This window comes from Halichoerus grypus, chromosome 7, assembly GCF_964656455.1.
Source record: "Halichoerus grypus chromosome 7, mHalGry1.hap1.1, whole genome shotgun sequence".
Classification (NCBI taxonomy): Eukaryota; Metazoa; Chordata; class Mammalia; order Carnivora; family Phocidae; genus Halichoerus; species Halichoerus grypus.
The window spans coordinates 120,744,445-120,765,321 of NC_135718.1; the positions used below are offsets into that span (position 1 = coordinate 120,744,445).

Consider the following 20,877-nt stretch of genomic DNA (forward strand, 5'->3'; position numbering starts at 1 on the left):
CTAACTCCCTTTTCCATATTCCACTCACTTAAACAGGCCCACGGGTAGTGCGGCCAGCCCAGAATCTCTAAACCCTTATTTGTGGTTAACTGTCTCCATACCGCAGGGCAACTATGGGACAAGAGGAAAGGGGAGGCACCCTCTCCACTTTAGATCTGACTTCCCAGTTTCCAAGACCACCAGCCCCGAGGCATAAGGCCCAGACGCGAGTCTGGGAATTTTCTCAGCCGGGGTTAGAAGCAGGAGAGTGAGGTGGGGAAGGGGCTGGGCGGTGCTGGGCCGCCCAAGAACACAGAGTCTCCTATTTCTCGCAACCCGCCAATCCTGAACGCGAGAGGGCGTGGCCATACCTGGGAGGCGTGGCCGGACGGCGGAGGGGGCTGCGGCGTCCCAGGGCGAGGCGGTGACGTGAGTTCGGCGCACCTGGGTCGGGCAGGTAAGGGCCGGTGCGGGACGGGGAGCGGAGCTCGAAGACTCTACCTGCGCAAAGCCAGGTGTTGCTTACCCGACCGGTGAAGAAGAGCGGTGGCGACGGGTGATCTTAACTGGGGACGTGGTTCGGAGGGACGTCCGCTTCTGGTCGCCGGATTGAGAAAAGGTGAGGACGCTAACTTTTGAACACTAGCTTTGGAAGGGGGTGGGGCGGTGGGGACCCACCCGCCCCAGCGTTTGTGGGGTTAGGAACCTTGCTTGAGAACATCTGTTTGTTTGGGGAGACCTTCTGGGGCTGGGTGCCTGTCGCCCTGCTTTAGGTAGCTTCTGGGCGGTCCTAGCCCTGGAGCACGGGGCCCCTCCCGAGCCCACACTTCTCTCTGCTCTCTTTCCCTCCCTGCCCTACCGGAGTGTGCCGCTCTCGGCCCCTACCCACCCACCATAGGCTAGAGCTACGGCGCCTCCGCCCCTCCGGTCTTACCAGCTCGCTGGGCCCAGTGTCCCAAAGAGGGGATTTCCCAGGCCTGCAGGCCTTTGGTCTTAGTGGGTGTTTGGGGAAATGGGGATGGGGGCGGTCAGGAGCTTTAGCCAGTTTGTTTTTTCTCCTTGAATTTGTTTAGCAGTCAGGCCCCTACCTGGGGCCTGGGAGACACCCATGGATTTCCAAGTAGCCAAGCTTGGTGTTGGGGAGGGTGGCGCTGGGTGTGGTTGCTCTGGGGGTGAGGCCCACTTCGCCTGAAGGGGATGGAGGGTGGGTGTGGAAAAATGGGGAAAGTGTCCCAGGCCTGACTGGAAAGGAGACCCGGGGTGCCCCTCTTTACAGGGAGCCTGCTTTGTAGTAAAAGGGTCATCTCTGTCCCAACCCTGCTTTCCTAGTGCATGTCAAAAGTGGAATCCAGGGAAGGGAGAGGGAGAAGGTGCTTGAGTAGGAGTTGGTGAAAGCTGGTGCTGACCTAGGAGAGCAGTTTAGGGTGTGCATAATGCATGGCAGCAGCACCCAGTACCCTGTAGCTCCCTCTCACCAGCCCCCAACTTCAATCCAGCAGGGAGGAAGGGCATGGGAATTATGGTGAGAGGCATAGAATTTACCCTTAAGCAGGGCTAAACTAAATGGAGGTAAGATTGGGGAACTTGGAATATTGCCTTCAGTTCGCTCCAGGGGAAGGGAAAAAGCGGGACTACCTGGCAAGTGTGTTTTGCTCTGAGCCAAACCATTGGCAGCCCAATCTCGAATCTCAGCTTTGAGGTAGTGGTGCCCCTGGAAACTAGGCTGGGCAGGGGCTGCAGAGGTGGCAGTGGGGGCTGTTTATAGAGGACCTGCTCCCTGGAATGGGTGTGTGAGAGAGGATGGTTAGTGCCTTGGGGAGGTTGAAAGTGTCCCGGCTCAATGCCCAGTGTGAGGGGAGTGGGTTAGCATCTTTGTTTTTTGGCTGGGTGAATACCTGTTGGACACACAGGCTTTGAATTTCATTGTGATGGCAGCTAGCGATCCCAGGGTTGAGTTCAGCTAGGCTGAGGTTCTGTGGGCATTGAGATTTGAGTGATGTGAGTGTTTTGAAAGAGAACTCTGAGTTAGGTGTGTTTGGGGGTGGGTGTCATCCAGTCTCCTCCTTAACCACTTCCTTGGCCCTTCATGCTGCTGGGATCTTGTCAGTATTTTGGTTTACTCTCTTAGTGTACAAAAGGAGGGACTTGGAAGGCAGGGTATCGTGGCAGGATTCAGTACTATGGCATACTTTGACTCAGGAGTGTTGGGTCCAGGCCCCAGATGAGGCACTTTTCTGTGTCTCAGTTAACCCAGCTATAAAATGGGGATGATAATAGTACTACTTCCAGATCATGAGGATGAAATCAAACACATTAAATAAAAGTGCATGTAAAAAACTGTAAAGCCTATGTAGGTATGAAGGATCGTTGGTATCATGGTCTCAGCAGCTGAAGGGCATCATCTTTTATACCTTCCAGTGGCCAAGAAAGGCCTTAGCTTTCTGTGGTTAAAAAAATACTACTTGTTTTTTTTCATTTTTTTAAAAAGATTTATTTATTTATTTATTTGACAGAGAGAGAGAGACAGCACAAGCAGGGGGAGAAGCAGGCAGAGGGAGAGGAAGGCTTCCTGCTGAGCAGGGAGCCCGATGCAGGGCTCGATCCCAGGACCCTGAGATCATGACCTGAGCGAAGGCAGACGCTTAACTGACAGAGCCACCCAGGCGCCCTGGTTTTTTGTGTTGTTTTTTTTTTTCATTTTATTATAAATTGAAACATGTCATTGTAGGAAAATGTGAATCATATACAAAAGTATATAGACAAGTATAAAATTCACCCATAATCCTATTACCAGCTAACGATTATGGATATCTTGTTACACTGGTGTATTATTTCTTTTCCTTTTTTTAATTATATGTATGTATGTGCAAGTGCATGTTATGTTACAGGACGGAGATACTACTGTAAGTCAATATTGTATGGTGTATTTTCTCCCTTCATGTTGTAAACATTTCCCCAAATCCAATAAAAATTCTTCAGACACCCCGTTGTTAATGGTTGCTTAATAGTGCAGCCTGTGAATATGTAATTAGCCATTTGCCTCGGTTATTTTGGTTGCTTCCAACTTTTCCCTCTCTGCCGGTTTTTACAGCTCTAGTTACTGGGTGGCAGGTGGGGGGGATGTTGGCTGGCTTTCAGAAGGTGGAGAGGGTTAGCGATGCAAGTGAGGCATGAAGGCAGGGGCGGGGTTGCTCATGTATAGTGCCATCTCGAGAGAATGCTGAGAACCCAGGACTCTAGATCTTAACAATCAATCTCTGAGATTGCTTCTCCTTCCCTATCACTATGTGCAGTTCTCTGTGTTGACTTGGTTGCTTTAATTTTTTCTTGATGAGCTGTCGATCAACTAGGATAAGCCCTTTTCTTCAAAGTCTGTGGTCCGTCAAGAACTGGATTTCACATGTCTGACAAGCGTAGACACAGGACTTATGGGTACTGCAATAGAAATTCTCAAAAGTCCCTCACGAGGTTGACCAATGTGCTGCCCATTTCCCTATCGTCCTTCCCGTCATCCCCTTTCCAGTAGGCTGGGACTGAGGAGAAGGTAGAACTTGCCTCTAGGAGAATATGCATTCTCTCCTCCTTAAAAGGTAAATGTTCCCCCCCCCGCCTCCCCCCCCCCCGTTTGATGGCTTGACTTGCTGCCCTACAAAACAACCTAAACAAGGCCAAGAACATGGGGGTGGGGTGGGGTGGGGGTACAGTTGAATATTGCATGCCACCCTCACCTGCCCACTGTGAGCTGTGCTCCCAGGGGGAAGGTTTCAGTTGCAGGACTTGTTAATTGGGTCAGAAGGCTCAGGTAAGAGCAGGTCCTGCCTTGCTCTTAAAGTGCCAGAAGTTTAGTGGGGTTTGGGTTTTCCCTGTTTGTTGGGAGTCTGGCTGGGGAAGGAAGTGGTGTTAGGGGCCGCCCCCTCAACTAAGCTCCTGTGAGTGGGAGCCTTCAGCTGACTCAACTGGTTTGGTTTCTGAACTATGATCCAGGTGGGGACCTTCCTGGGTGTGAAGGTGACTTATTTATCTTCCTTTCCTCAGGCCATTGTGGGGCTTGAGCAGTTCCAGTGGGGATTTCTTCAGGGAGGCTGATGAAAACGATGCCCTTTCTCACCCACATAGTGCTGGACTCACAGTAGCCAATGAACACATATTTGTTGAGTGAATGCGAATTTTGCAGGCCTCACCTTAAGTAAAAACAAAGTAAAAGGAGAACACCAAAAAAAAAATCTAAACACAACATCCCAGGCAAACAATTCTCTAGTGGCCAGTTTTTCCTAAAGGCACCCAGTCTGGGCAGGCCTTTGTTTCCTGCTCTGAGTGCTGGCTGTTGCCGAATGTTATCTGCTCTGCCCGTGTATTTTTATGAGAATCAATTGCAGACTTTACCCAGGCCAGCTCCTGCAACTAATGCGTTCACTTTAGCCTCTGTGGGGAGATAAACAGACCCAGGTGGAGGAGGCCATCTGAGCAGAGCAGAGCTTGTCTTATGATTGTTTTTAGCAGTCTAGGGTGAGGAGCCGTAGCATTTGATTATTCTTGGGTTCCTGGACTTTGCAAGAAGGGTCCTCAGAGCCTGTGTCTCCCATGTTCCCAAGTCTTCTCCCAGCCACTGGATTGTCTTGTGGATAACCAACTCAAGACCCCTTTTTCTTGGTACAGAGTCTTTGGCTGGCCCAGAGCAAGGAGAGCTGACTTGAGGCCCAGCTCTTCGGATCCCCGTGGATACGCTGCCTGCTCATCTCTGTAAGTGTGGACTTGGGAACCAGGACCCACCCTTGCCGCCTTCTCTCTCACCACGATGGTGCCATTTCTTAACTAAAATATTCCCGATCACCTTTAGTTGTCTTGTCTAAAAAGAAAGTGTGCTTCAAATTCTTGCCCCTGTCTTTGCTCTTTCCATACCTTTTTTCCTCCCGTCTCCTGAGATGAGATTGAAAAGAGCAATTTCACTTCTTTTTCAAAGCCCTTGATTCTTCAGGAAGGACTGTGTTCCAGCAGGGATGATGTCATCTTTTTTTTATTTTTCTGCTTCAGGATTTAAATAGAAGAAATGTGATCTACTTACATGATAAGTCTGATTTGGCTAGAACATGAAGTATAAATGGCTTTGGAATAAGAATCAAAAGAACCTTTTAACCTCTTTTCTTTTCTTCCCCACCTGGCACAGTTTATTCCCATATTTAGTTTCTTTGCTGTAATCTAATGAAACTGTAGCTCTATCATACGGGAACAGTGGCTGGGAAAAGTTCCCAGAGGCTGGCCTAATTCTCCTGCTCTCCCTACTCTTTACCCTCCCCCCGCAACCCCCTACAGATCATGGCCCTCCACCCCCGCAGAGTTCGGCTGAAGCCCTGGCTGGTGGCCCAGGTGGATAGTGGCCTGTACCCCGGGCTCATCTGGCTACACAGGGACTCCAAACGCTTCCAGATTCCCTGGAAACATGCTACCCGGCATAGCCCCCAACAAGAGGAGGAAAATACCATTTTCAAGGTAAAGGACTTCTTGCACCATCTGACTTAAAATGTTTTCCAGTTCTGTCAGAGCTTTCTGAGTTTTTTGGTTGTTGTTGTTTTGTTCTGTTTTCTATTTTGGCGTGAGGAATACAGTAGATCCAAAATGCTGATGCATCAGAGAGAATGTTTATGAAGGGGGTGCCCAAACTTAGGCATAGTAATTTCTCTTGCTGGGGCACATCTATAATGTTTGAGTCTGTTTATTCTTTCCCATTGGTTGAAGGTACTCAATTCACATCCCAAAAGATTCCAGGTGCAGTTGGCTAAACTGCAAGTGATCGTATTGGTGTGGTGGTTCCAAAAGCTCCCGAGGATCAGCAAATGACTCTTCCTCTTCATTCACTCAGGGCTCTTGCTATGAAGAGAGGTGCTTGGGCCTGGGAATGACTCTTCAGACCAGGACAGAACTACTGAGTGTTAGCAGGCTCCTAACATAGCCTGTAGGATGGGTGTAGAGGGCCCTCTGCAAGGTGTTCTTTTGATATTAAAATATCTTGCCCTATCCATAACCTCTGCTTAAAAATTAATGGTGATTTAGTACAAGTTTTTATTATACAAGTATGTTTTCTTAAATAAAAAATAGCTCTGATGTGACAGTTGTTTTACTTAACTGAAAACAAGATTTAATCAGATGGCATTTTACAAAATTTAATGAAGCCAAAGCTTGGCTTTAAGACAGAAGTAGGTGGGAAGCTGGTCATGGGGAGGGGTGTTATGTGGTTTATAACTCTGGACCGTGTGCCTCTGCTTCAGACCAACTTCTCTGTGCTGGTCAGCCTTCCATCTCATGAGTTGCTTTAGTTCCTGCATCCCCAAGACACGGAGAAGTGAGTTTAGCCTTTTCTTCCCTCTATAAGCTGGAAGTCAGAAGTGAAATCCAGTCCCTACCCTGGGCCTCTCAAGATTGATGGCCCCAGGTTCTTGCTGAGATTGGATCAGAAGAAGTGGGCTTACCCCTCGAAGAGAGCCATCCTAGAGATGTTTCCCACCCAACTCAGTTATATCAGGTATAGATACAAGAGGTAGAGGGAAAATTGGCCTGAGAGCACTTAGAAAGAAAGTAAATGAGCGCTTTTAATTTAAAAAATAATGATATGGAAATGACAGGGAAAACATCTGTAAACCAGCCCTAATTACTGAGGTTGGCATCGAGAGGGGGATGGGCCTGCCCTGGCCCAGCTGGTCTCTGGTTGTCGCCTTGGTTTGAAACTGGATTTGCCGTTGGTGGCTGGGGGTGGCTGGCCATGGCGGAAGAGGCTGGTTCCTGAAAGCCCGACGCAGGAGAGTGATCTATGTGTTCAGGGCTTGAGAAAAAGGTGGCTGCAGAAAGCTTGTCTTATTTATATCTGTATCTCTGTTTGCAGAATGCTAAGGGAGGGCCTTGGAAGTCAGGAGAAGAGTGAGGGTGCTTTCACACATCCCAAGCTCTGACAGGCCTTGGGTAGGATATGTGGGGGCGGGAAGGGGGCAGGGGGGCACTAGCATTAAATGGGTGCCCGCTCTGTATCCCCTGTCCATTATCTCATTTGATTCTCAGCAACTCTGTAAGGGAGGTATTACTCTCACGTTGTAGATGCAGAGGCCGAGTCTCCGAGGAGCTAAACAACCTGCTCAAATCAGGCAGCCAATAAGGGGTGTGGCCAGAATTTGAACCCAAGCCTATCTGCTCCCCCATTGGAAGAGAGAATGGAATTGGAAGACCTGGGTCAAATCCTACTGCTATCAATGGCGTGTATGGTCTTGAGCAAGTCACATAATCTCTTTGGTCTTTAGCTTCCCCTTCAGTAAAATGGGGATGAAACCAGTCTTGCCTGCCTCACAGGATTGTTGTGAGAATTGAGTGAAATGACGTGTGGGGAGGGACTAGTGAATTACCATTAAAATACAGAAGTTACTTCCATTTCTGGAGGAGGAGTGGGGACCTGCACAGTGACCTGAGTGTCAGAAGCAAGGCTCAGAATGGGTCTGAGTAAGTCACATTTATAAATCACAGTGATTGCCATGTGCTGGGTACTACCCTCTGCTGCATCAGCCTTGGGCCCGCTGCACCATCTGAGTGGGCCCTGAGGAGCAACGGCTCTGTTGTGAGCAGGAAGGCTGGGGCTGTGGTTTTGGCTTAGCCTGGCTGCTCTCCATGGAGGGGCAGAGATTTAGGGAGCCAAGGAACTCTGTAGGCCTGTGCCAAAGTCAGCACAGCCCAAGCCAGCTGGGTGGGGCTAGAGTGGGAGTGGGCACAGGGAATCAAATAAACGGAGGGGAGAATGTGGTGAGGTAGCAGTCAGGTACCACCAGGCACAACTGGAGATGTGCTTCTCAGATACTGTGGACCAGTGACGTCGGAATCCCCTGGAGGGACCCAGTGAACTGTATTTTTTCGAGCACAGCCATCTCGGGCAGCACCCCTCTATCAGACCTCTGCATCCTGTACTGCAAAACAAATGCAGGTGCCCCCAAGTCTGAGGAGATGGTAAGAAGTGAGCCTGAATTAGAAGAGAAGGATTTAAATTTGTACCGGAAGAAACTTCCTCATCCGTGATCATCAGGCTCTGACGGGGGAGTGACTGAGGGAGATCAGAGATCTCAAAGGATGGGGCGGAAAATTTCCATTTCAGCTTGAGGTCAGAAGCAGAGGCAGGGAGTTGGTATTAGACACGTGCCCTGTCCGTGTGAACAAGCTGGGGTGTGCTTCCTGGTCTTGAGGACTCTGCTAATGACATCCCCCTTTTCTGCATCAGAACATAACATCCTGAAGAAAGCATAGAGATCTGAGAATATGTTAGCAGTGGGGGAGAGTGGATATGCCGTGAGCAGAAACATACATGCTTTGGGACCCAGAAACTGAAAACCAGCAAGGAGGAGCCAAAGTGGTTTTAGCTCATGCCACCAGCCCCTGGTGTTTGCAGCAAAGTATTTCCAGTGAAGTGGGACTTTGAGGAACTAGGGAAGGGCAGGGGGTGTGGGTTTACTCGGACATGGGGCCACCTGAATGAGGCCCTCTGCCTCCAGCTGAACTCCCAGAGTATGCTACCTTGCCCCCCTACAGGCTGTTACTCCTAGGGGCACTTGTTTTCTACAATTATTTATGCATCAGATTGAAGAATGTATGGGGAGGGAACAGCAAGGCCAAATTCTTCATATCACATGCCAGCTCCCTTTGTCTTATTACATAAGTAATTAATGTCAAAAACAAATAAGCCAAAATAAAAAATTTACCTGAAATCCTGCTATCCAAAGTTACCATTAGCATTGTGGTGTATACAGTGGATGCTTGAACAACATGAGTTGGAACTGCACGGGTTCACTTCTTTATTTATTTTTTTTAAGCTTATTTATTTAAGTAATCTCTACACCCAGCGTGGGGCCCAAACTCACGACCTGGAGATCAAGAGCCGCATGCTTTTCTGACCGAGCCAGCCAGGCACCCCTGCACTGGTCCACTTATGTGCAGATTTTTTTTTTCAATAAATACTGTACTATAAATTATATTTTCTCTTCCTTATGATTTTCTTAATAGCATTTTCTTTAGCTTGCTTTATTGTAAGAATATAGTCTATAATACAAAATATGTGTTAATCAACTGTTACCAGTAAGATAGTTAAGTTTTGGGGAGTCAAAAATTAAATATGTGGATTTTTGACGGTGCAGGCGGTCGGTATTCCTGACCCCTGTTTTGTTCAAGGGTGAACTGTATTTTTTCCAGACTTTTCTTTATTTCCAACCCTTATTATAGCCACTCTTGACAGGTGGTGCTGGCACCAACAGTTGAGATAAGGCTCCTCCTTTCAAAAGATTGTGTTTGCATATGGCTTAATTTCCCTCAGGCCCTGCCTGGCCTGGTCCTGAGGGTGGTGCTGCTTGCTGCCGGCTCTGTAAGTGGGGATCCGGATGGCAGGGCAGTCAGGCAGGGGTGTACGCGCATGTGTGTATGAGAGAGGGTGCGCACACTTGGCAGTGTTTCTGGGCAACGGCAGGCATTCACTGCGGTTTCCTGTTCCTCAGGCCTGGGCTGTGGAGACAGGGAAGTACCAGGAAGGGGTGGATGACCCTGACCCAGCTAAATGGAAGGCCCAGCTCCGCTGTGCTCTCAACAAGAGCAGGGAATTCAACCTGATGTACGATGGCACCAAGGAAGTACCCATGAACCCGGTGAAGATATATCAAGTGTGTGACATCCCGCAGCCTCAGGGATCAATCATTAACCCAGGTGAGGCCCCAGCTGCTGGCGGGACAGGTGGACAGTAAGCCAGGTTCTGGGCTGGACTTTTAAAGAGATAGTTGACTTGAATATTGCTTACAAAGTTTAGTTACAAAGCAAAAAAGCCTTTCCCTAGGAAGGACCCAGAGAACAAAAGATCTAAAGTCAGCAAAATCTTCTTGTTCATTTAGGGGAATAGTTACTGGCGTGACTGCTTAAAGCATGAGAAAGCACAGGGAGTATAGAGTCCTACTGTAGGAAGAGCTTCCCTTGAGACTCAATGCTGAGAGGAGAGGTCAGGTAGTTTTGAAGATGGAGGAATTAAAACTTAGGAGGTTTGAGTTCTGAACCTGGCTCTTATCACTTTGCTCCTTGTGGGACATGGAATCAAGTCATTTGACCTTTGAGCCTCAGTTTCTTCAGTGGTAAAATCTGGGCTCTCATCTTTCCTGCCTACTTTAAAGACTATTTTAAGACTCAATTGACATGACATTTAAAAGCTATTAAGTTCCCTTTGTAAATGTTAGATGAGTGATTATTTAATTTGTAGGATACTTTTCCTAAAAGAATACCACCCGATCCTCCTATTTACCCAATGCTCAGCAAGTACCAAGAACCGGAAAATTTAGACTTGTCTTCCAATGGATCTAGTGAGGCCCTGCCCAGAGAGAAGGGTCTGTCCTCACATTAAGCTTACAAAGGGGAAAAGTTGGTGTCCTTGAGTCCTTAAAAGGGATGCTGAGGTGTGGCAAGAGGTTTAAAGTGAGAATTAAGAGATTTCTAGGAAAGGGGATAGGGTCTGCAGCTCCTGGGTAGGGGAGGGGAAGAGAGTTTACATTAGAGCTCAGTAGGAGGAGTTAGAGCCAGAGGTTCATATACCTTTGGTTCTCACTCTTTTTGGCTAGGGCATTAGGGGTGCACACTGAACCCCGGGAGCTGGTAGTACCTAGCATGTACAGTGGATCAGCTGCAAAGATGACAGTGCAACCCCAGTTACTCACTCGAGGGCTTACATGTCTGTTTCTCGGTTAGGATCCACTGGATCTGCTCCTTGGGATGAGAAGGATAATGATGTAGATGAAGAAGATGAGGAAGATGAGCTTGATCAGTCACAGCACCATGTTCCCATCCAGGACACCTTCCCCTTCCTGAACATCAATGGTGAGTGGGGGTGGTAGGTGGTACAGAAGAATGAAGAGGATGGAACGGGCTTTGATTAACAGCTACTGGCCCCCCTCAGCCCCCGCTGCACTGGGAGCAGTGACAAGGCCCTGTGGTCAAGCTGCTGGTCTATTAGCAAGTAGGGGTCACAGACAGGGGAACTCTGCTGGCCCAGTTATCCCAGTGGGCGGCTTCCAGGCATAGAGAACATCTTCTGAATCTTACAGATAATTCTGAGAAATTAAACAAATTCATTCTCAATCCCACATACAAAGCATCATTGTTACAAATTTCACTGATTTCCTTGAGGCCAAGTGTAGATATCATTTTGACGAATTATAGGCAAACTCTTCCACTATTTCCCTTGGTATAAATTTTGTGTCACTTTCTTAGCAGGATCTACTCTGCTAAGGCTAGGTCATGGGAAACTGGTGGTTTCTACAGCTCTTAATACTAGGCTTTGATAGAAGTTATCTGCAAGAGACTTTTTGCTTCTTTTATGGACTTTTTGAATTCAGCTTCCTAGGAAAAATGAGTTGAGAGGTTGGAAGATCACTGTGACAGAGCAGGTACTGACTCTTCCAGCGCACATTTGGAGAATGCCCAAACACAAGGTGAAGTGCTCTTCGGCATCTTCACTTGAACTGTCCACTGAAATGCTCCTAGTCTAATGCCATGCATTTAGTTGAGAAGCTCATCACTGTGTTTTCTAGTTCCATCACACTGCTATGGGTCAAATGAGGTCCTTGTGCCACTTAGAAAATTTATCAAGATGATTCCTTTGGGATTTTGGAGTCCCCTACTTTAGGTGATTCCCTTACCTTTGAGAATCAGGAAATGACGCTTATTATCTGTCCACTTCCCTCCTTCACTTAACCTACCATTTATATCTTTACAACCAAGTGATGAGTAAAGAAAAATAACATTGAGCTCTTTCAGGTCAATATTGCCACATGTTACATTCCCACTTAGTGATTTGAGTTGGATATCTGGAAATATGAGATCCTTTCCCAAATCCTTGGCTGGCTCATTCTGTTGTTTTCACCCCTTAAAAGGATGCAACCTATTTCCAGGATCCTGATTTCCTATTTCTGTTCATATTTTACCAAAGCAAATATTGTGTGGCCTTATGTTAGGGGTTGCTTTGGATTCTTTTTGGGAAGATGTGGGACATCTATTTAAAAAGTAGGGGCACCTGGGTGGCTTAGTTGGTTGGATGTCTGACTGTTGATTTCCACTCAGGTCATGATCTCTGGGTCCTGGGATTGAGCCCCAAGTTGGGCTCTCTGCTCAGTGGGGAGTCTACTTGAGGATCCACTCTCTCTCTCTCCCTTTGCCCTTCCCCCATTTGTGCACTTGCTCTTTCTCAAATAAATAAATCTTTAAAAATAAAAAAAAAAGTAAAATGGGTACATAGGTTTAACCAGACTTTTGCACGAAGGGTCAAAGAAACATTAACTTCTATGATTTCAGAGCTGTTGGGGCAGAGGAAGAAGAATTGTTGAAGAATAGATGCCTAAGAGGTGAGGCTAGGGGGAGAGATCTGTAGACTTTGGAGTGAACCAACTTTGAGAATAGCAAGAAAATAGGATGGGTATTTCATTTTCTTTCTTAAAAGCTTTAATTGTATTCTTTTGAATAAATATTGGTCTTACATGGTTTAAAATTCATAATGGTACAAAAAGATAATCAATTGAAAGTTTTTCCTTCCTTCCTGTCTCTGAGCCCCCTGTTCAGTTTCCCTGGAAGAAACTGATCCTTTCAGATTTTTGGGTATCCTTCCAGATGTTTCCTGCATGTGAAAGTATGTTTTTAATGGAATTTGTAAACACTCAAAGCTAATCAGCTAACTCAATTGAGTTCATTTTATAGAAGACAATCAACTCCTATGTAATTGCTGGGGTGAAAATCTGCAACAGGGAACCTTTCATCCATGCTCATTCTGATTTAACCCCAGAGAAAACTCACACGTCTGGTAATCTTCAGCAAATTCGCGTCTTCAGAACTATGAGTTTATGGGAGAACTAATATGATTAGGAAGTAGAAGTAGGGGAACTGTATTTCTTATCGTGTTAATTGTGGGAATCATTGAAGGGCTGCCGCACTGAGTCATAGTCCAGTGTTTGACTCTTGTCTGTTGACCTTGTTAGGTTTTAGAGCCCCAAGCCAGGTGATGTACATATGTGGTGCCCCCATGCCTGCTCACCCACATCTTTCTGTTCTAGGTTCTCCCATGGCACCAGCCAGTGTGGGCAACTGCAGCCCTGAAGCAGTGTGGCCCAAAACTGAACCTCTGGAAATAGATGTACCCCAGGCACCTATACAGCCCTTCTATAGCTCTCCAGAGCTGTGGATCAGCTCTCTCCCAAGTAAGTGAGACTTAATCTTTCTAGCTGGGTCTTCAGCTCCTTTTATAGTCCCTTCCCCGCCCTACCTTCTGCCTCCATTTCTTTGCCATGTAGGCAGCCTCTGTGTCTGGTTCCTGGCTGGCTAATGAGTCATCAGGGAAGAAGTAAAGAAACATTAGTTCATATTTATCTGCCCATGGGGATGCTCTGATTGGTTGCAGCTCGAGGTTACATACCTCTTAGGTGGGTGGAAAGCCTGGGTTAATCAGTTTGGCTAGGGGATCTGGGCATAAGGCCAGTTGAGGGATAGGAAGATTAATGGCCATGGATTTGATCAAGAAGGTTCTTGGATTTTGAGGGGCTTTCGGAAGGGAGAAAATCTTTCTGAATTGAACACAAATTGATCTCAATGAAGAATCAATGTCACTGCCCCATCTCCCTTTCACACTACACATGATGGTAGTGGGGATGGGGTGGGGGGTGGGGATGTGAGGGCTAGTATTTTGTCCAAGAGGCTAATAGCTTTGATAAGACCTATAGGGTTTAATTGAGGCTTGAGGAGTGAAAATTTACTCTGCCATGAACTGTGTCCTTTTATGGTAAATTATCAGAACAGATCCACAGAGTGTGCTTGTGTGTATCATTTTTCAGAAAGACAAGATGGCTTGGTAGTTTTTTCTTATTCTTCTGGTTTCTTTAAAAATGAGCCAAAAGGGCGCCTGGGTGGCTCAGTTGGTTAAGCGACTGCCTTCGGCTCAGGTCATGATCCTGGAGTCCCTGGATCGAGTCCCGCATCGGGCTCCCTGCTCGGCAGGGAGTCTGCTTTGCCCTCTGACCCTATCCCCTCTCATGTGTTCTCTCTCATTCTCTCTCTCTCAAATAAATAAATAAAATCTTTAAAAAATAAATAAATAAATAAAAATGAGCCAAAAATGAGACACAAACCAGGTACCTTATTCTTTAGCTCCTTCCAATGCCTACTAATGTGAAGACTCAGTCAGTATATCTTTATTTTTTTTTTTTAATGATTTTATTTATTTATTTGACAGAGACAGAGATAGCGAGAGCAGGAAAACAAGCAGCGGGAGTGGGAGAGGGAGAGCAGGCTTCCTGCCGAGGAGGGAGCCCAATGCGGGGCTCGATCCCAGGACCCTGGGACCATGACCTGAGCCAAAGGCAGACGCTTAACGACTGAGCCACCCAGGCAACCAGAAGACTCAATATAAATGAGGAGACTGGACCCAGAAGTTTGCTTGGAGAAATTCTAGCCCTTAGGGTGTAATGATTAAACAGAGATAGTATACATGGACCTTGAACTGTCTGCTTTTAAGGCAGCCTTTTGAGTGAATATTCGAGGGATAGGATGATGTCTTCCTTTGTTGCAGGAAGGATAACTGTGGTAGTGACCTTCCTGAATGCTGGTTGAAAGGTGGCTTCATCTCGATGGACTTGCATGAGTCTCAGAGATAGACAGGCAGAGCATTAGAGCAGGACTCTCACTGTCCTCTCTCACCTTGCAGTGACTGACCTGGACATCAAGTTTCAGTACCGTGGGAAGGAATATGGGCAGACCATGACCGTGAGCAACCCCCAGGGCTGCCGGCTCTTCTATGGGGACCTGGGTCCCATGCCTGACCAAGAGGAGCTCTTTGGTCCTGTCAGCCTGGAACAGGTCAAGTTCCCAGGTCCAGAGCATATCACCAATGAGAAGCAGAAGCTGTTCACCAGTAAGCTGCTAGACGTCATGGACAGAGGACTGATCCTGGAGGTCAGCGGTCATGCCATTTATGCCATCAGGCTGTGCCAGTGCAAGGTGTACTGGTCTGGGCCATGTGCCCCATCACTTGTTGCCCCCAACCTGATTGAGAGACAAAAGAAGGTCAAACTGTTTTGCCTGGAAACGTTCCTTAGTGGTAAGTCTTTTTTCAGAAGGTTGGTGGTTGGGAACTTCTTCCTGGAAGTAGGTTTACCACCTTCCCTACCCCCTCTCCTGGCTCTGCAAAGATCTTAACAAAAAACTCCTGGAGGAAGTGAAGGTAGAAGAGAACCTTAGTTCTTTTTTTTTTTTTTTTTTTAAGATTTTATTTATTTATTTGACAGAGAGAAAGACAGTGAGAGAGGGAACACAAACAGGAGTGGGAGGGGGAGAAGCAGGCTTCCCGCCGAGCAGGGAGCCCGATGTGGGGCTTGATCCCAGGACCCTGGGATCATGACCTGAGCCGAAGGCAGATGCTTAACCGACTGAGCCACCCAGGCACCCCGAGAACCTTAGTTCTGAGAAATGAAAGTGGCCTGGGCAACAAAGAAGGGCATTCCACTCCAAAGCTATGTACTTGGAAGCTATTTTTAGGTTAGCTGTGGCTCCTTTAGTGGCAGAAGAGGGAGACAGCCTTGTCATTACTGCCAAATGCCACCAATGCCACCTTAACGTTGGAAGTTGACTTTATCATAATTAGCAAAACATATTCTTCTCATTCGGGAAATATCTGAATGGCAAATTCAAGCAGACACATTTAGGGAGAACACTGAGATGTGGATTTTACAGTATAATTTGAACCCCAGGTCCAGTTTAGTGATGTCCAATAAAACCCCCTGAAATGGTAAAAGTGTTCTATATTTGTGTTGTCCACAGTAGCCCACATGGGACAGTTGAGCACATAAATGTGACTCATATGACTAAGGAACTAATTAATTTTAATTAATTTAAATGTAATAGCCACATGTGGCTAGTGACCACCATATTGGACAGCATAGAAGATAGTATTTACTGAGTGGATATGGAATGGCCCAGTACACCAAACTTGCTCTTCCACCTTCTACAGATCTCATTGCCCACCAGAAAGGACAGATAGAGAAGCAGCCACCATTTGAGATCTACTTATGCTTTGGGGAAGAATGGCCAGATGGGAAACCCCTGGAAAGAAAACTCATCTTGGTTCAGGTGAGGATATAAGGACGTGTCAACAACTCTTTGCCTTTTCACCAGTGCTTTAGCCCCTAGGACTAGGGTTATGCTGAGCAAAGGTCCATCAGCCTATGTGCATTTTATTCCCATCAGATAGAATAGCAGACTCAAGCGTTGTTTATTGTAAGAACCAAGTAGGTCCTATCAAAATAGGACCAAGCTGGAGCACACAGGGTCCTCAAAGTGGATGACTGGTTTAGTGAAGACCTTACCTTGCATTCTCTTGCTGACATTAGAGTCTTGCTGAAACCTAACAGTATATGGTCCTTTCCAGCTCTTTAAGAAAAACGTTTTGAGTTACTTTTAAGAATGTAACCTTATTCCAGTAAGTGGCAGCAAGACCACTTGGGTTTGGTCCCTGGATTTGTAAAAAAGATAGTCAACAGATGAAATGTGGGTAAAAGTCTTACTAAAGAAGCAGCTGTTTATTTAGACATGTGATGTGATGAGACATATAGGTTCTTCACCTTCATTTGGACCAAGTTCTAGAGTGGACCTTAGCAGGATGGTCCAGAGAGAAGAAGGCATACCCAGTATCTAGACATAAGGGTTGGGGCCTTCCCCAGGGCCTCACTGGTCCCTTCTATCATCTTGAGTCCCTCCTGCTATTTAAAAATACCTTCTCTTCAGTGGATACCTGTGTGCTCTGTGTCCTGAACAGGTCATTCCAGTGGTAGCTCGGATGATCTACGAGATGTTTTCTGGTGATTTTACACGGTCCTTTGACAGTGGCAGTGTCCGCCTGCAGATCTCAACTCCAGACATCAAAGATAACATCGTTGCTCAACTGAAGCAGCTGTACCGCATCCTCCAAACCCAGGAGAGCTGGCAGCCCATGCAGCCCACCCCCAGCATGCAACTACCCCCTGCCCTGCCAGCCCAGTAATCATGAATGCCATCTTTTTTACAATATTGTACATATCGGTATTTTTTATTACTCAGATTTAACCAGCTTTTAAACTTCTTCTTTCTAACAATGTTAGTGGCCTCCAATTCTCCACATATGCCTGGCTTTTAAAGTTGATTTAATTTATGGAAAAATCACCCTTCTTATTCCCCCTTTCTTTTTTAAACCTCGCAATGTTAGTGTAATGTAGTAGAGGGAGATTTGGCCTGGGACTTTGGACAGCAGCGTTCTAGCTGCAGCTTTGCTTCAGTGGTGTGACCTTGAACCACCAAGTCATTTAACCTCTAGGCTTCAGATTCATTACTGTAAAACGAAGGGGTTGGAATAATGCCTGAAATAATGCCAGTTAAAACTCTGACCTGATGACTTCATTCTACTTGTATAAGGCAGAACTGCCTGGAACAGAACCCTTCTGCATTGTTCTTGCACCACATTTTTTTCTTGCTTTCATTAAAGTTCCCTCAAGCACTGATTTGTCCAAGATTGATCTCCGTTTGACCTGTTCTGCTAGTATAGTAAGCTGGCTCCCTGACGGGGTAAGTGAGAGGGAGGGGAGCTGGCTGGTTGCTTAGGAACCAAGCTTGATATCTAAATAGAAATAGGTGCCAAAGTCTGAAAGTCACCTGGTCTGTGGAGTAAAAGCTCATAAACTGAGCTCCTCAAGGGAATCTGTCAACAGAAGGCCTAGGGATTCTGCACAGTTGGTTGTCAGGTATTTACCTTGCCACCACTCAAAATAACACTGTATGTGTGGTAGATGAGAGTATGACTCAGTGGTACCTTTCAGAGAGGATAGAGCTCTTTTTCTTTTTAATTCTTTGAGGAAGAGTTGGGAGTGAGCTGGGCATCTAGGACAAACTCCTTACTAAAAAAGCAACAGTTCCTTCTTGTTTGGAAACTTTTACAGTCTTACTATCATTTGGATTTTTTGCATTTGAAAAAATGGGGTGTTCAGGGTGAAGGAGGACAGGGCAGTGCTCTTCTGTAAAAGGCTCATCTGGCCCAAACGTGCTTGTCTCCCTTCTTGTGGAGGTAGCTGGGTGTGGACTACTCAGGTGAAGAGTGGTGTAGAACATTGTAGCTGTGGCTTCCACAAACTGGTCTTATCTATTAACTTTTGCTCCGTCTCTGATCTTTTTGCCCTACCCCAACCTTAAAAAAAAAAAAAGTATAATTTAAACTCCAAGACCTAAATGGAAAGCAAGATGTTAATCTCTGATTGCAGGCCCCTAATGCTCTTGAATACTGATGCCTCTCTGTGCCAGGCTGTTATAAGAAAACCCATGTCTAGTGTGCTACCCTTAAACTAGGCCATCCCCTACTTCCTACTGAAGTTGAGCTAGCCAAAAAGTCAGGTAGCTTCGAAAGCCATAAGCTCAGTTCAGTTACGGGTGGCAGTGGGACTTATTTAGAATGCAGAAGCTGTGGTTTTAGGGTCTCTAAGGGACGTAATGGGATCTGCTGTTACTAAAGTATGACCAAGAGAAATCTGAGTAAATGTCAAGTGTAGCTGTGAGCAGAAGTTGGGCTTCTAGACACCAGGAAACATACAAGGTATAGAAACTTTATATTTTTTGGTCATTTTGTTGAGTGGGTAATGTGAAGGATTTGGTTTTGGTGTCTGGCTAACTCTGTAACTGCACAGCTCAAAGTTAAAAAGAACCCACTGTAGGTAAATTGGGAGGACAACTGCTAGATCTGGATAGTCCTTTTCCCTTATGCTGTGAGAGGCTAATAGCCAGGCTGTCCATCTGGACGGGGACCGAGATAATACGAGCTGGCAAAAGGTGATGAAGATTGTTCTGAAGGGCCAAGAAGGATCAAACTTGCTGTATGTGACTGTAATGAAAAGTTTACAAAGATGCCAGAGGAGTGGATGAGTGGTTTTATGTAGTCTTAACCAGAGAGCCCAGTTTCTTCCACATTTTTTTATTGTTTTCAGAATCCTGGGAGAGGAGCGCCTGGGTGGTTCAGTTGGTTAAGTGTTGGACTCTTGATTTCAGCTCAGGTCATGACCTCAGGGTCATGACATTGAGCCCCACATTGGGCTCCATGCTCAGTGCGGAGTCTGCTTGAGATTCTCTTTTTCCTTCTTCGTCTGCCCACTCCCTACCCCACCTCCCCCACTCACCCGCTCTCTCTTTCAAATAATAAATACATCTTAAGAAAAAAAAAAAAAGGGGGCGCCTGGGTGGCTCAGTTGTTAAGCGTCTGCCTTCGGCTCAGGTCATGATCCCAGGGTGCTGGGATCGAGCCCCGCATCGGGCTCCCTGCTCTATTGGAAGCCTGCTTCTCCCTCTCCCACCCCCCCTGCTTGTGTTCCCTCTCTCGCTGTGTCTCTCTGTCAATTAAATAAATAAAATCTTTAAAAAAAAAAAAAAAAGAATGCTGGGTGAATGCATGCAGGGCTGTTCACTGATCTCCCTCAGTGCTCCTTCTCTGGTCCTGATGGACAGATAGATACCAGGTGCCCTTTCTTTCTTGGAGACGTTACTTCCTTTGGTGGCTACACCACACACTCTCTTGGTGTGGTCTGCTTTCTTGCCTCCACCTTGTTTAAGAGAGGAAGGGGAATTAGAGGAAGGTGTCACTAGCTCTTTTTGTTCTCTGTCCACCCCGCCAAACTGGATTAGCTCAAAGTTAAACAAAACAAAACACTGTAGGTAAATTGGGAGGGCAAGTGTTGGATCTGGGCTTATTCCTTCCCCATATAATTGTATGTATATGTATATGTTCCCCTATCATCCTGTACTTCTTTTTTCAAAATAATCAATTCCCTTGTAATTGCTCAGCATCTGTGTCCTATGTGACTACAAACTCGCTGAAGGTAGGGACTGTTTGTCTTGGACTCTTGCCAGTGTCTGGTACATACTATGTTCTCAAATAGAACTGATCCTTGAACAACACAGGTTTGAACTGCACAGGCCCACTTGTACTCAGATTGTTTTCTGATTAGTACAGTATGATAAATGTATTTTCTTATGATTTTTTTTAGCATTTTTTCCTCTAGATTACTTTATTGTAAGAATACAGTATATAATGTTGCTGTAAACATATGTGTTGACTGTTTATATTATTGGAAAGGCTTCTGGCCAATAGAAGGCTATTAGTAAAGTTTTGGGGGAGTTAAAAGTTATATTCAGAGTTTCTACTGTGTGGGTCACCTCCTACCACCTGCGTTGTTCAAGGGTCAACTGTATTTGTTGTTAGAATAAATGAACGAACTAAATAAGTCTTTCATTTTACAGATTTATTGCTAACGACCATGGGAAAATAAAATAAATACGGGGAAGGAAAAAATCCTAAAATTAGTTTCTGGTCTCTGCTTCTGACTCCCTCTGAGCTAAGAGCCAATGTTAGCCTGGCAGCTCCCACACACTGATCCTCCTTCCAGGCTGGCCCCATCTTTACTCCATACTTGTCTATGTTCACCTTCTGAAGATACCACCAACGTAGAGCCAGGAGTGAGACCTCCAGTATAGGAGCCCACAGTTCCCTTTGCCTCTGTCCTGCCCACGTAGCAATACATTTGGGCCATTTCCTCAGATGAGCTTTCTCAAAAAACTCTTACCCTATAGCTGGCAGTTTAGAGGTGTTAACCCTTCAGTGAAATAACACTTCCTTCTTACTGGCCTGATTGAAAAGCTTCTGCCTCTCTGCTCATTTCTCATGTGAAGTCAGAAAACTGAATTCCTCGAACCTGAGCACGACGAAGGTGGGGTTTTTGTCTATTTTGTACGTTGTAATACCGCCAGCGCCTAGAACCATGCCTGGCACACATTTATTCCGAGTGAATAATGCTCATGCCCTTC

At 46.2% G+C, this 20,877-nt stretch overlaps 1 protein-coding gene across 1 annotated transcript; it reads left to right on the plus strand.

Moving 5' to 3' along the window:
• The first annotated feature begins 369 nt into the window (after window positions 1-369).
• Window positions 370-20,297, plus strand: IRF6 (interferon regulatory factor 6). The gene is made up of 9 exons (XM_036114201.2): window positions 370-598; window positions 4,636-4,719; window positions 5,290-5,466; window positions 9,489-9,693; window positions 10,717-10,845; window positions 13,071-13,214; window positions 14,714-15,106; window positions 16,016-16,134; window positions 16,820-20,297. The coding sequence occupies exons 3-9, from the start codon at window positions 5,293-5,295 to the stop codon at window positions 17,042-17,044; spliced, it is 1,389 nt and encodes a 462-aa protein (XP_035970094.1). The 5' UTR covers window positions 370-598; window positions 4,636-4,719; window positions 5,290-5,292; the 3' UTR covers window positions 17,045-20,297.
• The last annotated feature ends 580 nt before the right edge of the window (window positions 20,298-20,877 follow it).

Coding starts and splice junctions, on each gene's coding strand:
- IRF6 (XM_036114201.2), top strand. CDS start 5,293: ATGGCCCTCCACCCCCGCAGAGTTCGGCTGAAGCCCTGGCTGGTGGCC. Junction 13,215..14,713: donor GTGGATCAGCTCTCTCCCAA/GTAAGTGAGACT, acceptor CTCACCTTGCAG/TGACTGACCTGGACATCAAG. Junction 16,135..16,819: donor GAAAACTCATCTTGGTTCAG/GTGAGGATATAA, acceptor TGTCCTGAACAG/GTCATTCCAGTGGTAGCTCG.